Source organism: Pomacea canaliculata, linkage group LG4, assembly GCF_003073045.1.
Source record: "Pomacea canaliculata isolate SZHN2017 linkage group LG4, ASM307304v1, whole genome shotgun sequence".
In the NCBI taxonomy this organism is placed as follows: Eukaryota; Metazoa; Mollusca; class Gastropoda; order Architaenioglossa; family Ampullariidae; genus Pomacea; species Pomacea canaliculata.
In genome coordinates this window covers 30,332,123-30,347,532 of record NC_037593.1, presented here as the reverse complement: position 1 = coordinate 30,347,532, position 15,410 = coordinate 30,332,123, and the positions used below count along the sequence as shown (strand labels likewise).

Below are 15,410 nucleotides of genomic sequence, written 5' to 3'. Positions count from 1 at the left end.
CAGACAATACACACCATCGATGATTGGTATAGGTAATGCAGCACCTTGTGCACAGCAGGCAGGCGCTTGAGAAGCCAAAGCAGAAGCAGCTGCAGAAGTACAGGTAATCTATGTAAGTACTTGTGTCCAATGTATGTTTGCTTTTCATTTCACCCATGCTCAGGAATAAATTATAGAAGTCGAAACCATCAGTCAGCAGCGTGAAGAACATGAAAGCAAATCTGCAACAAACGGATTGGTTGAGACAAGCAGAATCATCGTTAAAAGAATTTCAAGGAAGTGATTTCTATTATGACATCTATCTACCCTTAATGATGTCAAAATCACACCTATTATGACATCTATCTATCCTCAATGGTGTCAAAATCACACCTATTATGACATCTATCTACCCTTAATGGTGTCAAAATCACACCTATTGTCACACCTATCTACCCTTAATGGTATCAAAATCACACCTACTGTCACACCTATCTACCCTTAATGGTATCAAAATCACACCTATTGTCACACCTATCTACCCTTAATGGTGTCAAAATCACACATATTGTCACACCTATCTACCCTTAATGGTGTCAAAATCACATACGGTTTCATGGTCTTTAGATATCACTGCTTCGTTCTCTTATGTCGGTAAGCAAACACTGTTCTAACTGAATACCCTTTGATAACATTTTTCTATAAATAAGCAAAAAAACTATTGAAATAATCAAAATTCATCTATCACATGTAATAAATAAAGGTGGATTATATATTTCTGTCTCTCTATTAGTTCTACATCTTCACGAGTGTTAAAACAAACGAGTAAAGTAATTCCAGCTTTTATCATAAAAGGATGAAAACTTGTAGATAACAGTTTTACTAACATTTTTACACTGAGAAGCTTTGCTGTCAACAACAGTATTTTTACATTTTTATGCTGCCAAGGAGACAAAGGGTGGATTAACTGTCCGTGCAAGACACATTAAACAAACCTTGGGACATCCGGCTCGTTATGATAATATCTTCTTGATGACAGCATCCTGATCTGGGCACACAGCTAGAAAGAGAAGAGGGTTATGCTTGTAAACTTGTTTATCTGATAAAAAAAATAAATGTATGAAGGTCTTTACTGTTACTGAAGATCCAGAAAAGCAGAAGAGAAGCTTCTACAATCAGCACTATAAACAAAAAGGTGCCACTAGTAAATAAAATAAAATGTGGTGATGATATTTTAGTCCAACAGCTGGACGATACTGACTTTTTTGTTGACAAGTTTTTCCACCCTGCAACACATTCTTGATTTTTCAAGGAAAATCCTTTCTTTATTACTGTTTATTGTGCAAAAAGATCAATATCTCAATATCTGATTTCACTTATGCATGAAATCAGTAATTCTGCAGAAATCATTAAAAGAATTTGTATTCCATGAGTAGATTATGACACTAGAATGAATACTGATTACACTAAGAATTTCCTACAAAACTTAATTTTGACTTCTTGCAGAAATACTATGCCGTTTATAAAATTGTTGAAGAACAGAGAAAAAACTCAGAAAATATCCTAGAACTACCACAAGATTATATAATTTCAAATAGTACCCAGTATTAGCTTTTTGCACTACAGGGTGGGTTGCCTTGTCCGGGTGTATTCTAGGAGGCGGGATACTTTCATGTGGTCCACCATGGACCACGGAATCTAAGAGGCCGGAAAACCATAGAGGCTTAGACATTCACCACGAGCTTTTACTTTTTTCAAAGTCAAGAATGAGTGAAACTGGATGAAAATATGGTTTATTAAAAATACGATTGACCTACCTTCCAAGTGTAGCTATATTAAAAAAACTTCTCCGTCTTTTAGTAAAGTAGCATCGGGCTTTTATGTCAAATACTTTGCAGCTCATCCAGGTTGTGTGTTGTCGCTTGTCGAACGATCAGTATCTGAACCTGAATTAGTATAAGTACAGTATAAAACTGTCTGTTGACACCCCGGGACAGTTCCTCATAGCGGGCTTTCCCTGTCCTTTGTCTGTCCCAGTGGATTGGCACCCAAACCTCTCAGTCCAGAAACCTTCTGTGTACATGTATTTGTGCTGCCGTCTGTACTTCTAAAGCTGCTGTCAGTGCTATAAATAGAGAGGTGTTGGTTTGTTTACCAGAATCTTGTCTTTGAGGTTTTGCTTTTACTTTATGATCTTCTCCAGTAACGGTCAAGGTCTCGCTTAGTTTACAATAGCACGGGTACTGTAACACTGTATTCCGTTTCTTCTCAGAATCCTTTCATAAAGATTTGGTTTCGTTTTCTTATTTTACTCATTCCTTTCAGAGTATTGAAAACAATCTTTAAATTTGCTGCAATATAAAAGATATAACATCTGTATAGGGGTAGGATAAAGCAGCTTCAATTTTCGTGCAATAGTTCGATTGTTAGTGTGCTTATAGTTTCAGTGACAGAAGAGAATGTAATTTAAATGTTATACGATGTTCTGTTCATGTTTAAATGTTCACTAATAACAGCAAGTACTGACATGATAACCCTTTTATTTATAACAGGCCTTCCACAAAACAACTACCCCTCCAAAAAATATATAAAATAAATAAATAAATAACAGCAGATGGAGATTGAGCTGAGTACAAACTATTCCCCTTAGTTCTTGAGAGCCTACAAAAATCATCATCCACATAAAGAACTCATCGATATCATGAATAAACATTGACAGGCATTGTGTCCACCCCAGTGTCTCAACTTTTTTAGATGTCTGTCTGCTATGGACTCGTGTACAGGGATGCTTTGAGTTGTAAGGTCTATGATGATGATGATGGCTGTTAAGAATGGTGTTGGATGGTTGCTGATGTGTTTGTGTACCTTAGTTTCTCAGTAAGATTCTGACTGATGTACTGCACATGTACGGGATCTTTGTGTGTTATGTTTGTGCATTTACATTTTTGTCGAGATTTAACACTGTAAATTATCGTCGTCATCTTCATCTTGGTGATGAGGAAAACATCATTTCGCTAACTGGTATGGAATGAAGAGACAGTGTAAACTGTGTCAAGTGAGTTGATTGATGTGAGTGTTTATTTAGTGACACCTCGTTATGCAGAATACTCAACGGTATTTCTGGTGATATTTGTACTGGTAGCAGCTCCTAGAAGAGATTATATTATAGAGAATTCCTCTTGGAAATAATCTCTCAGTAAGTTCCTACACCGGCGTCAACCATGTCCGTTTTCGTTTGACCATGTACCATGGCTCATCTTCTCCACCCTGATCTCATTCTGGCTGTGAATACACAGATTTTCTTTCAACTTCAAAAAATATTGTATCAATGTTATTAGCCTGTATCAATTTATCAATTTATTATGACATCCTCTGACTATACACACTTCATTCTTTATAAATGTTTGTGACCGGAGCTACCACTTGAACTGCAACAATTTTTCTCTGTACAGAGAGATTCATTTTTTTTTATTTCCATGAAAACAATTGTATCAAAAAAGTGAGGGTTACGCATGACTGCACTGCTTTAGGAATGTCACCAGTATAAAGAAGAGTTTGATTGTTTCACCCGTATTACAGAATTTCATACTTTTAAAAAAAACTCCATCCATCCGATGCACTGTGCTACTCTATTCCCTATTACACATACTTTCCTTTGCACTCTAAACATGCATGTTGTTTACATATGACACATGTATATCTGTGCACACAAACACACTGTTCCTCCATTACACAGACCTCCTTTAGCACTGTAGCACTATGTACTTATTATTCATCCGCCACACAGTCCTCCTATCATCAGTTGTTGCTACAGTCAACTTCTTTGCTGCTGTCGAAGGTAGGAGCACGAGTTCCAGAACTTTCACACCGGCCATATCCTGTGCGCCACACCTCGCTGATGTCCTGAAGGTCTCTCTGGGGCCGGTAGAGGCGAGGCTGACCGTTGTCCAGGAGAAGATGAGGTCCAGTGAAGTTTGCCAGACTTGCATTCACACGGAAATAGCCAAAGATTGGCAAGGGAGGTCCGTTCCCACTGGCTGCAGAGTTTTTGTATGCCATGCAGGAGTTGTTCTTCATGACCTGTTAGAAATCAGAAAAAAACTGTCTTACCCCTGACCATCATAACTACGACTGAAGGAAGGAACAATATGAAACGGAAGAAAAGCGGAAAATTATCTTTCACGACAGACATTCGGTGTCGTTCTCTCTCCCTCCCTCTCCCTATCTCTAACTCTCTTCTCTCTTCGTCTCTGTCCCCCTCCCACGTTTTGTCACTGCACTGAAGCCCACAGAAAAGACTCACAGCAAGGGAAACTAATCTTCTTCCTCATCGCCATCATCGTTATCATCATCGCAATCTTGGCCGCGCTTAAAATTTTTCGAATATTTAACAGTGTCTCTGATCTGATATGATGAGTTTATGCTATTACAATGATCAAGGCATATGAACATAAATATTTAATAAATATAAAGCAGTCCCTTACCTTCATGTTGTACACGATGTCGCCGAATATCTTTTCTTTAATGACAGGTTCTGGTGGTGTGTAGGTAAAGTTGATGTGCAGGCTGGTTGGCTGTGAGAACAGTGAGTTCCAGCAGTCAGACATGTTCACCCTGGAAATGTTTCCTGTTGTCAGCTCCATTCTGTAACACTCTGGTGACCCTTCTATCGTTGCCGAACCCTTCTGAAACTTCTTTAGAATAACATCAGACATGGAAATGAGGAGTAAATGGTTATCAAGTGCTAAAGAGAAAGTGTGCCTAAAAAAGAGCAAGAACTACAGCAATATATAAACCAAGGAAGAAAATAAATAAAAAAGAACAATAAGTCCAATAACTAGAACAAGGGTAACAAGAGATAGAACAAGAACAACTATATAACAAAAGCTATAGTAAGACGAGCTATACAACAAAAGCTAGAATCAGAACAAGAATGAAAAAAAAAACCGAACTAAAACAATACTTAAAAAATAATTACAGCAAAGGGAGCAAAATAAAACAACAACAAAATAAAAATAGGAACAAATAACAAATAAAAAGAATACTCGGGTGTCTTCTAACACAACAACATGAATGGATTCTATCGCAACACTAACTCGTGAGATTGATGTGTAATAGTACTACTTATATCTATAATACTACTACTTATATATGTGATAGTACTACTTATGTCCTACTGTTAGATGCTCCTGAATGCTGCATGCTCTTTTGCACTTTTTTCTTGCAGGCCTCACACAGAAACACATTTTGTGCCATCTATTATTGCCCATATCATTTTCAAGGCAGTCATTTGTCTTCAGACGGAAAAAACCATCATTATGTTTGGATTAGCAGTAGAATAATTATGAAAGTGTATATGCATTTGTGAGTAGTAAACAACTTTACTTGCGAAAATGAAAGCACAAAGTCAGGTAAAAATCATTATACACTGGCTCTTCCATTGAGCTCACTTTTCAACCATGATACTAGTAACTGCAACGAAATTACGGAAGTCAACAGGCTGTGTGTTTTTTTCTGTTTCAATCATGATGTATGTGCGCATGCTTCTGTTTGTGTCCGTTTGTCTGCCTGTCTGTCTGTCTATGTTGATTGTCAAAGACACTGAGAACTATAGGAAAATAAGTTAACAACATAAACATTTTATATCTCAAGATCATATACTCCTATTCCCTGTCAGATATATGGACGCTACAAGCGACTGTGAAATGTATAAGTACAAAGTGCTTACCTTTGTCCTAATAGCGAATGTCCAGTGTGTCGTAGTTTCTTCGTATCTGTAGATGTACAACAGGGAGACATCTCGTTGCTTGTATATGTCATAGATAGACATGACACTGATCCAACTGTTTGGACTCTTATTTATTGGGTGCTGGAAGAACACACCCACATTCTGAAATTAAGAATCAAACACGTGTTAGATGTTTATCTCAACAAGTAAAGAGACACTGGTCGTACTCGTGAAATAGCTTCGTAGAGAGCTGTTTATTTACAAATCCATGAGAAGAAGAATTCGTTTATTTTCCGCAACTTACTCCACAAATACCTATTTCTGTAACACACACATACAAGCTCCAACTACTCGTGATATTTATACATCCCTTCCCCCAAAACAAAGTATTATTATATATATATGCACGCGCTGGCGCAGAGAGTAAAGCCGTTGTTGGATCTTCTCAATAATCAACACCACATTGTTTTCCAAGCTAAGATCATTTTTGTACATTTAAGACTACCCGTTATATATATATAAACAACACCATTGTCTTTTTTCCATTCAAGAAGCAATACTCTAAAAGCATACTTAATAATCTAAGCAAATTTATTCGAATTGCATTTTCACTGTTTCGATATATATACAGTTTTAGTATAATGCATTCATCTACATATTTTACCATATTGTCACTATCTGTTACACATTAGATTGTTATTCTATCATTTTATAGCTAAAATGCCACACCCCCTAGCTTATAGCCAATAAACAAATAAAATGAAACAATGCCCACTCCTCACATCCAAACAACAATACTGTCATTACATACAAACAACACCAAAAACTCACATTAAATAATCTTCATGGTCGGAAATAGAACCCAAAGAAAAGACGCAGATCAGTAAGGCCAAGTTGATAGACAATCCAATTATTTTCACAATTTTGAAGCTTATATGATTATTTTCTTTGCGGCATGCGCAGATATGATTATTTTCTTTGCGGCATGCGTAGACAGATATGACGATGCGGATGATGCCTCCTGAAAATAATAGACAAAATGTTTACTTTCTCTGTAATCAATCAAGATGCAAAAACGTTATGATCTCATTGTAAACCAAATTATAGGTACATGGTTGATAAATTTAATATGTTCAAAGGCATAAACGTAAAAAATTAAGTTTTTGGGATTCGACAAAAATTAAAGCATAACAAAAACCATTGAGAGTAGACGTTCAACGATTTAAAATTGTGATCTTGAAGATGTTCAACTATGCTGTCAATGCTAGATGTGAATGACAAAAACAAAACTATACACATATACATTTATATATATGAACGAGCAAACAAACACACTTACCTGACCAGCTCCCATTTTCCAGGTAAGCTCTAGTATCATCATATATCGACTCACCTAGCAGGACAAACGCCGCCTTAGTGAAATGGAAGGGACTCGATCCTTCCTCACGGCAGTAGGCCACGTACACACTGATACTCACTTGAGGAATGTCTCCAAACAGAATGGCCAGGAAGGAAAAGAGGTCTGTGTTTAAAAACTGTTGATAGTTCTTAAAACCCCAACACAGACTGTACACATGGCTGATAACATCAAGGACGAAGATGATGCTTCCAATGATGCAAAATCCAAACATTGCTTTGACAGCTTCCGTTTTCACTGGTCCGTAAACAAGACCTTCTTTTGTGACACACAGGCCATGGTAGAAAAGCCAGTCACTTGCAAGGCTGAGGGAGCCGAAGAGTACAAAAAATACTAATATAAATATCTTGTGGTGTTTCTTGCACAACCTCCAGCAGTTATTGCAGCGATCTACACAGCGCATCATGGATACTACCTTCATAGACAGAAACAAATTCTTCTAAATTTAAAGCTATCATCTGTCATAGCCAGTCTAGGAGTATTTTAAAACTGAGAATCGTTACAAATATGCAGTACTGCTGAGAAATCGGAAACTTTGACAAACACGACGACTATTGAGTATAATACATGAGGTCTATTTTAAAAGTTGTTTAAAAAGCCACATCGAAACAACATTCTCAGTTCAACGCGAATGTATTATTGAAAACATATTATTTGTATCAAAGATCGGTAGCTTTACCTGTTAAATATTGGTATTCTTACCTGTTAACAGTACCGAAGACTGATAGTTTTACCTATTAACAGCTGTATTTTGGCCACTACACTGTGACTTCAGCACTTCTCTAAACAGGTGAACAACTCTGTCGCTCTGTCTTCTTGGAAACTGTCCTTCTTTGTGCCCCGCGCCAGTGCCTTAGTCCTTGGCTCTTCAAACCAGTTTTTCTAGCTGAGCTTGCCAACCTTCATGCAGTCAGTGCCCGTGTCCTTGTCTTCTCTGAGCTTGCCAAATGGTGTTCATGCCAGCACCTTTCCCATGATCATGTTATGTAGGTGTCCAAGGAAACAGCTTGCGACACTGATGACATCATGTGAAGGTGTGGACCTTTTAGAAGTCTTATTGGATAGGTTTTGTGTGTCTGTAGTTGTCTGTAGCTGTGTCTGTAGCTGTGTCTGTGTGTATGCATGTGAATGTCAAGGCATGATACTTGAACACAGGCATGAAAAATTAAAGATGGTTCTGTTCTGTGATCAGAAAAATGTCAAAGCGGCGCCGAGTGTTTAGTTGATACCAGAACATGTACCAGCAGGAGAATTTATTGAGTTCAGGTAAACACTATGCTATGTGTGAATGAAAAAGTAACGGGCACTCAAAATCTTTGTGCCCTCTGCAGTGCAGTTGCCCAACCACAGACGAATTATCCATTGTGTGTGTGAGAGAGAGAGAGAATTTTAAAAAAATTGTCGTTGTCGTTGTAACTAAGAAAGTGGAATGGATGTTAACATAATGATCAAAGTGTGTTTTGTTCGTGATATTGAAGCTCACTGCTGTCAATTGAAGATTATCATGTTCAAACAAATTTCTGAATTTCCTGACAAGATCAAACACAGGATTTAACTGTTCTACAAAAGACCCATGGATACCAAAGACAATGCCGAGATTATCAGTCTCTGTAGAAAATACCAACCATATCCATAAGAGTTTCAACATTAAACAAGAAACTTGTGGTCAGGATTTTCCACATCTAGGTAAAAACACACATATGATGGCAAGTATTACTGAGGAATTTCGAGTTTGCTCAGTAATTTTCCGAGGGATGGTGCTGAAAAAACTTGCTGTAATAAGTAATAGCGGGTTTCCCCGGTATGTTTTTCCTGGCGGCAAATTTGTATACGAATTTTTAAATCGACGGCATACGAGACCGACAGAGAAACATAGAAATGTCTTTGTGTTGCAGCTGGCACTCATCAAGATGATGTCAGTGCTATAAATAGAACCCCGCCACGTAGCAGTTGGGTTCTTGGGATGTCTGTGATGTTTCACTTTCGTTTTGTTCTCATTTCCGCTAACGATCAGATTTTAGCTCATTTGAAATAGATGACATGCGATGAATAAAAAAAATCAGTTTCTCGGAATTTTTTTAAACATTGCTTTTGTTTTTTTTTCCTGTGTAGATGTTTGCTTGTTGGCTTCAAGGGTTCCAAAGGTGGGTCATTAGAGACCAATTCTGTGCCTAAATACCGTCTATAAAATAACATGATACATTCCAATACGTTATTCATAATACGGTAATCAGAGCAGGAATGGTGTTAATATGTTCATCTTTGCAATAACATTACAGGGTGTGTTGTGTTGATTGTATGAACGGTTGTTTAATATTTTATGCTTACTTGCTACCTGACAGCAATAAGTGTGGAAATAGCTTGTGTTCATAAAACACACATTAAAGGTCGACATGGACAAGCTCAGGACAAGATGCCCAACACTCTCATTCTCCCATCTCAAGCCAACTAAAGTCACCGACCAAACAAAGAAGTCATCTTTTCAAAATGGCCGCTCCTCGTCGTGCGATGTCTGCGGCTCTCAATTCTTTCTTCAATCTTCTACATTTTATTTGATATTTTCAACTGTTTCCTGTGTACTCGAGGCGGGTTAGAGTGTCATGACAGTGGATAATGACGATGATCGTGTAAACTGTCTTTGCTAGGCTCATCTTTAAGCTTAAACCATGTTGTATGAGAGTCTTCTTGGTAAGGCGGATATGAATGTTGTTGTATGGTTGTTTTGTTGTTGTGCTTCCACATAGAGCTGCATCTAACTGCCCTATGAGATAAATAAAGTTCTATCTTGTGATAGCGGTGAATGCTTCCTATTACAGACAATCATTTTACTCATGTATGGTTATTTTATTCTGACAATACCAAAGCCCTTACTTGCAACATCTTCTGACTGGACTCATTATGTAGCTTGCAGTATCCTCTGACTGTACTCTTTGTTCTATCTGCAACATTATCTGACTATGCTCACTGCCTGATCTGTAGAAAGTTCTGGAGATATTCACTTCCAAATGTATATATCGTTTATGCTCACCAGTTAACCTGACAATACTCTGCAGTTACTGTCAACTATTTCAACTGTCTACAAACCTCAGGTCACTTTGCTCACCTGCAGTTGTTGCCTCTGTCCTATCGGTGTCTGTTGGAATAGAAGTTCAGCTATCCTCCAGTCGGTGAAGATAAAATTGTGGCCCTGATCGTCTTAAATAAAGTTATATGACTAATATGAGATATTGTTAATATAGACATCATGTCTAGTAAACTTTATGTAAGCCAGGGTTAATGTCGCCATCGGATGATATACAGGCAGGTACATGTTGGTAATGAGGGTCTGAATACTCACTTGTTAATGAAGTCATAGGCCTGCACATGATTTATGGGTCGTTTCCCTTTACATTTGCTAAATTCATTATGGTTTTTGCATATTTTTTAATATCTTGATTCTAATTAAACTGAAGGAATTTCGTTTTATTCATTTATGTTTGCATTATGCTTGTTAATTATAGTCTAAGTATTTTATTTTGCTTGAGATATCTTCTGACTATTTATTTTAATTGTAAATTTGTCTGCATGCATGATATAACGAATGACTTACACAATACTTAAATGTTGACAAAAGTAAGCATGATCGCCTTGCACTTCCCACTGCAGGTTATAATGTCTGTCACACTCTTTAAACAAATTTTCACAAGGAAGATTATTTTTAATACATACATAACACAGTTTGCTGATAAAAATTGTTTGAAAAACGGTTCAACCACCATGTTATGATTAGTCCAACAAGCGTTCTTTCTACGGAAGATAAACTATGCTTAAATATTGTACATAATGCAAGTCATCATTTTTGTAAAGCCCACTTTAATTTGTTTTGATTTGATTTTTCATAAAAGAGATATTACTTATCAAATGTAATTTCTATGCCGAAAAGGTCAACCATCAGTATTTTCAGAAAGTTCTACTTATATGGTCTGGAGAGCTTTCTTGTACGCCGCAGTCGCGTGTTTGGTCAAGGGTCAAGGGTCAGGCCGGTTTGGACCAAAGGGCAATAATAGAAAGAAGGATGTTAAAGAGGAAACCAACCATCTGGATGCATTGACGAGGTGTACACTGTTCGTCGTCGTGGTATGTGGACTGCCTGACGATCAGTAAGAAAAGCCGCACCAATGACACTGAAACAGCATGGGAGGCGTTCAAAATAAACATTCTGATTTTTGTTTGACACCTAACTTACTTGCACCACTTTTACATCTACACAGTTGTAGAACAAAACCACATAAAATTCTTGGTATGCAGAGTTTTTCTTCATTAGTATTTCTACAGGAGCTAATTCGGTATAGTCCAAAGTGTTCATGAAATAGCCGCTTAAAATTTTTGCATGAAAAGCAATTACATACTAGGTAACTAAAAAGATGATACTGTGTCTATAAGATTATATATATATAAACACCACAAACACAAAAACAGGTATACTTCAGCATGATCCTTCACCAAAACATCACATTACATAGTATATAGAGCAGTCTATGGAGCTAACAAATAGAACAAGATTTTTAACTAACACCACAGCTAACACTTTTGTACACATTTGGGGTGGAGGAAAGGGTAGCATGAGTAGAACACACCTGTCAAAACTGCAGCAGCATCAGGCCAACCAAATAAGGTGCGGGGATCCAAGTGGCTCTTTGAGAAGCGTGCATTGTGAAAAGCTTGGGGCATGTCTCCAAACCACACAGTCAGACCAGACAGTGTGTCGATGCGTGGGATACATGAACAATCGCAAATTTCCAGGACATTGAACATCGTGAGCAGAAGACAGCACACTGAGAACAAAAGGCAGATGCAGCCGCAGCAGTGAAGGGCAGGTACATCGTTCGGAGAAGTCTTCTTACTAATTTGATTCAAGCTATGTAATCCATTCACTAAGTCCAGAAAGTCTACGATTACTGTAAAGAAGACGACACCGCTCCTGCAACAAGAGGTCACATTCACAGTATGATTTTATGAGACTTATTTCATTAAGTAAGACTCAATACTTTATCTTTTTTCTTCGTAGTATGTATCACAACCATTATGGAAAGCTGGAATGCCTCTGACTCGCTGAACTGAGGAGCTCTTCTTGGATACATTTCCATGTTTTAACAGTGCCTTTGATGAAGTAGAGATGTTTGTACACACAACTGAAAAATATCAATAATACAAGACGGTACTTACTGGGGTACACAACAGTAAAAAAAGTGTATATAAGTCAGTACACTTACAGAAAGCAATCGTATGTACTGTAGACGACATTTGAACCAACAGCCCACTAAACCCGTTTTCCCACTGCGCCACCGTGACTACCCAGCATGTGTATATGTAATCACGTGAGGCAATGTTTACTACACAAGGCTCATTTATTACCATTCAGTTTGCAATATTCCTGTATCTCTTCCCGAGGCAACGTGTCCACATGATCCCGCGGTTACCAAATCTCAATACCGACTGAACGCACACTCAGTTCCTGTCATGTGATTAAGAGAACAGTCGTATCTCTACACCTCACAGATGGGTTGGAGAACTATCCTCAACGGTCAATACCACTTCATTAATCCACAAAGGCAATTCCAAATAGTGTTCATACTAGCAATAAAAAGATAAATATACGCTTCTCTTGTAATGATTCATAACGGGTTTTCCAGGCATTCACCCAACGAATTTTTTTTTTTTGTTGAGTGCTACAGATTGAAGTCCAGAAACTGTCGCCAGTTCTATTAAAAAAAAACAGGGATCGAATCACATGGTGCCACTAGCTGTTAGTTAAACTATTCACTGATACCACAGCCTGAAGGACAAGTGAAGTTAACTTTCTTATCAAAAACTTCTCATGACCTTTTGTTGTCGACAGGGCGTGATATATATGCAGGCTAGCCATAGTATATGGACATGGTATACATATGTAAAGACTGCGTTTAATCTAATCCTTTATTGAAAATGAGAGTAGGGGTCAACTTTGGAGAAACTTGTGCCTGTTGGAATCAGGTATTTAGTTCTTGGAGGAGAACAATTATTCTTAAAAATTCCTAAGTAACCCAAACTTCTAGCACGTTCCGTACCAATAACAGTAAGAATCAATGTTGTTCCTTTCGCAAAGATCTGCTGAAGAGTCTGAGATTAAGAATGAGACCAACCTGACACAGAAAAAAAAAATTTCTCTCTTACCTTTCAGTGGAGGAGCCTGTGTCTGTGCGTGTTCAGTACCATGAGCCGTGTAGACACAAGTAAATCCTGCACATTCGCAGAAACCAGAGCCACCTTCTCTTTACTGGAATACGAAATCAAACTGCAGAGACACATGCACAGATCGCATGCACTTGACTTCACGCAGAGGCCCTCGGTTCCTGGCTCGCGTGCGCAGTGTGACGTCACGGCTGTACAAGGGGCTGCATTTACAACAGGGGTGGGGAACGGCCGGCCCACACGGCCGTGAAATTCTTAGACCAAAGATTTCAGTAAATCTATAATTTTGTTTTTCATAACAACATAATGTATGTTAAGAGAATAACTTAAAATTTTGAGGGACAAGCAAGGAGCGTCCATTAGTGGACAGACAGGACACAGACAGGACATGACGGGACAGACACGTGTGCTTCTCGTCGTTTGCCTGCAGTCTATATGAACGAATTTAAAGAATTATGCATGCATGTGACCTTAACCCTAACCAGAGGGTAGACCACTTCCTATTTGATGTCCGTAGTTGATACACTTAGCCTTCTTCGATCATGTCGGTTCATAGAATTAAAAAAAATGATCGTCGATATTGCTGTGTATAGTCAGGGCTACAAATGTCACACAGTGGTCGTGTGTATCCCTCTTATTAAACGTTAAGAGTATCGTCTAGGTCAGGGATGCCCAACCTACGGCCCGCGGGCCATATCCGGCCCGCGACGCGTTGCCATCCGGCCCGCGAAACTTCTGCCCACAGTGCAGGAAATCGGCATGTTAGTAATAAAGAAAAAAACGAAAAAAAAAAAAAACGAAAAAAAGGAAGAAGAAGTATTTATCCCCACGTAGGGGCGTTTCCCAATCTTTTTTTCGATGGACGAACATTTCGATTCAGTGCTCCGACTTGGTGTCTCTACGATGAGGCCGGACATTCAGAAGTTGGTTTCGGGAAAACAACTTCAAATATCCAACTAATTACTACATAATTAATGGTAAGTACAACTTGTTTCTAATAAAAAAAATGGTATCTGCTCTATTTTTTTTTTTTTGTATTTTTGCGGTGAAGTGGCCCGCGACACGGCTGTCCGAAATGGATATGGCTCGCAGGCCGAAAAAGGTTGAGCATCACTGGTCTAGGTGATGGAAGTGGACTGATGGGATTCGCTTCAATACTTGCTATATATAATACATTTATAAAATCTGAGATCGTGTCAGAAGGATCAGCAAAGGTGCCAGGATCCACTCAGTCACAAAAGTCACTCTGCAGTGTAATAAATACTAATTCCCTCCCCCTTCCCGTGTTCTTCCCTCCCACACACTTTCGTCGTCGACCTCGTCAATCGTCGCAGCCAAAGCGCAAGGATGATGATCGGTTTGTCAGCGATGGACTCCAGGTCTTCGCTCTGCGAGCGGTAGAAGCGATCGCACACACAAACACAGAAGAAGGCAGACAGACGGACGACAGGCAGACAGGTAGACATAGGCAGAAAGACAGAGAGACACGTAGACAGAGAGATGGGAGGACAGTCAGTCAGACATACACATCGATGGATACTTTAAACTTTTTCATATCGCAAGTCAATCTCCATTATTGTTTGAAATGAAATTTGATCTTTAATTCGTGTGCTACATTTCCATGGAAATTGTTCTGATTTTGTTTTTTGTTTGTTTGTTTTTTTTCTTTTTTGGTTGTTGTTGTTTTGGATTTTTGTTGTTTTTTTTTTGTTGTTGTTTTGTTTTTTTGTTGCTGTCTTTTTTCTTTGGGGGTGGGTGGTGTCCTGCTTTGTTTGGACCGGCAGCTTTATTCGTTGCTGATGTAACCCTGTTCTAAGGGAACTCGTCCCAACCCGCGCCTGCACCCGGCTGCGTGTAGCGAAGCGTGTCGGGGAGAGGAGGAAAATACTGTAACTGTGCCCGTCTCGGTGTTAGGATATTTTTAGCATACACTTAATACCTCTATTTTAAACTTTGCACACGTCAATGTCGATTGGACAAAAATAAATACGAGGCCGCCTTCTAGTGACGTCAACACGCGCCTGTCTCTCTCTGCTGGCAGCACGCCAAGGCTGCGAGTCACGTGACAAAGATCAC

At 38.6% G+C, this 15,410-nt stretch overlaps 2 protein-coding genes across 2 annotated transcripts in view; both read right to left on the bottom strand.

Annotated features, from left to right (window-relative positions):
• The window catches only part of LOC112561590, a 32,313-nt gene extending 18,818 nt beyond the window's left edge, over nucleotides 1–13,495 (bottom strand). The window contains exon 1 of the mRNA XM_025234156.1: nucleotides 13,317–13,495. The gene's annotated coding sequence lies outside the window, so the exon portion shown is untranslated. The remainder of the gene's footprint in view (nucleotides 1–13,316) is intronic.
• LOC112561591 lies at nucleotides 2,834–6,016 on the bottom strand. The gene is made up of 3 exons (XM_025234157.1): nucleotides 5,708–6,016; nucleotides 4,464–4,673; nucleotides 2,834–4,059 (listed from the first exon to the last, which is right to left on the bottom strand). The coding sequence occupies exons 1-3, from the start codon at nucleotides 5,807–5,809 to the stop codon at nucleotides 3,778–3,780; spliced, it is 594 nt and encodes a 197-aa protein (XP_025089942.1). The 5' UTR covers nucleotides 5,810–6,016; the 3' UTR covers nucleotides 2,834–3,777.
• Nucleotides 13,496–15,410: the final 1,915 nt, after the last annotated feature.

Coding starts and splice junctions, on each gene's coding strand:
- LOC112561591 (XM_025234157.1), bottom strand. CDS start 5,809: ATGTCTATCTATGACATATACAAGCAACGAGATGTCTCCCTGTTGTAC. Junction 4,674..5,707: donor CATTCGCTATTAGGACAAAG/GTAAGCACTTTG, acceptor GTTATTCTAAAG/AAGTTTCAGAAGGGTTCGGC. Junction 4,060..4,463: donor ACATCGTGTACAACATGAAG/GTAAGGGACTGC, acceptor GATTTCTAACAG/GTCATGAAGAACAACTCCTG.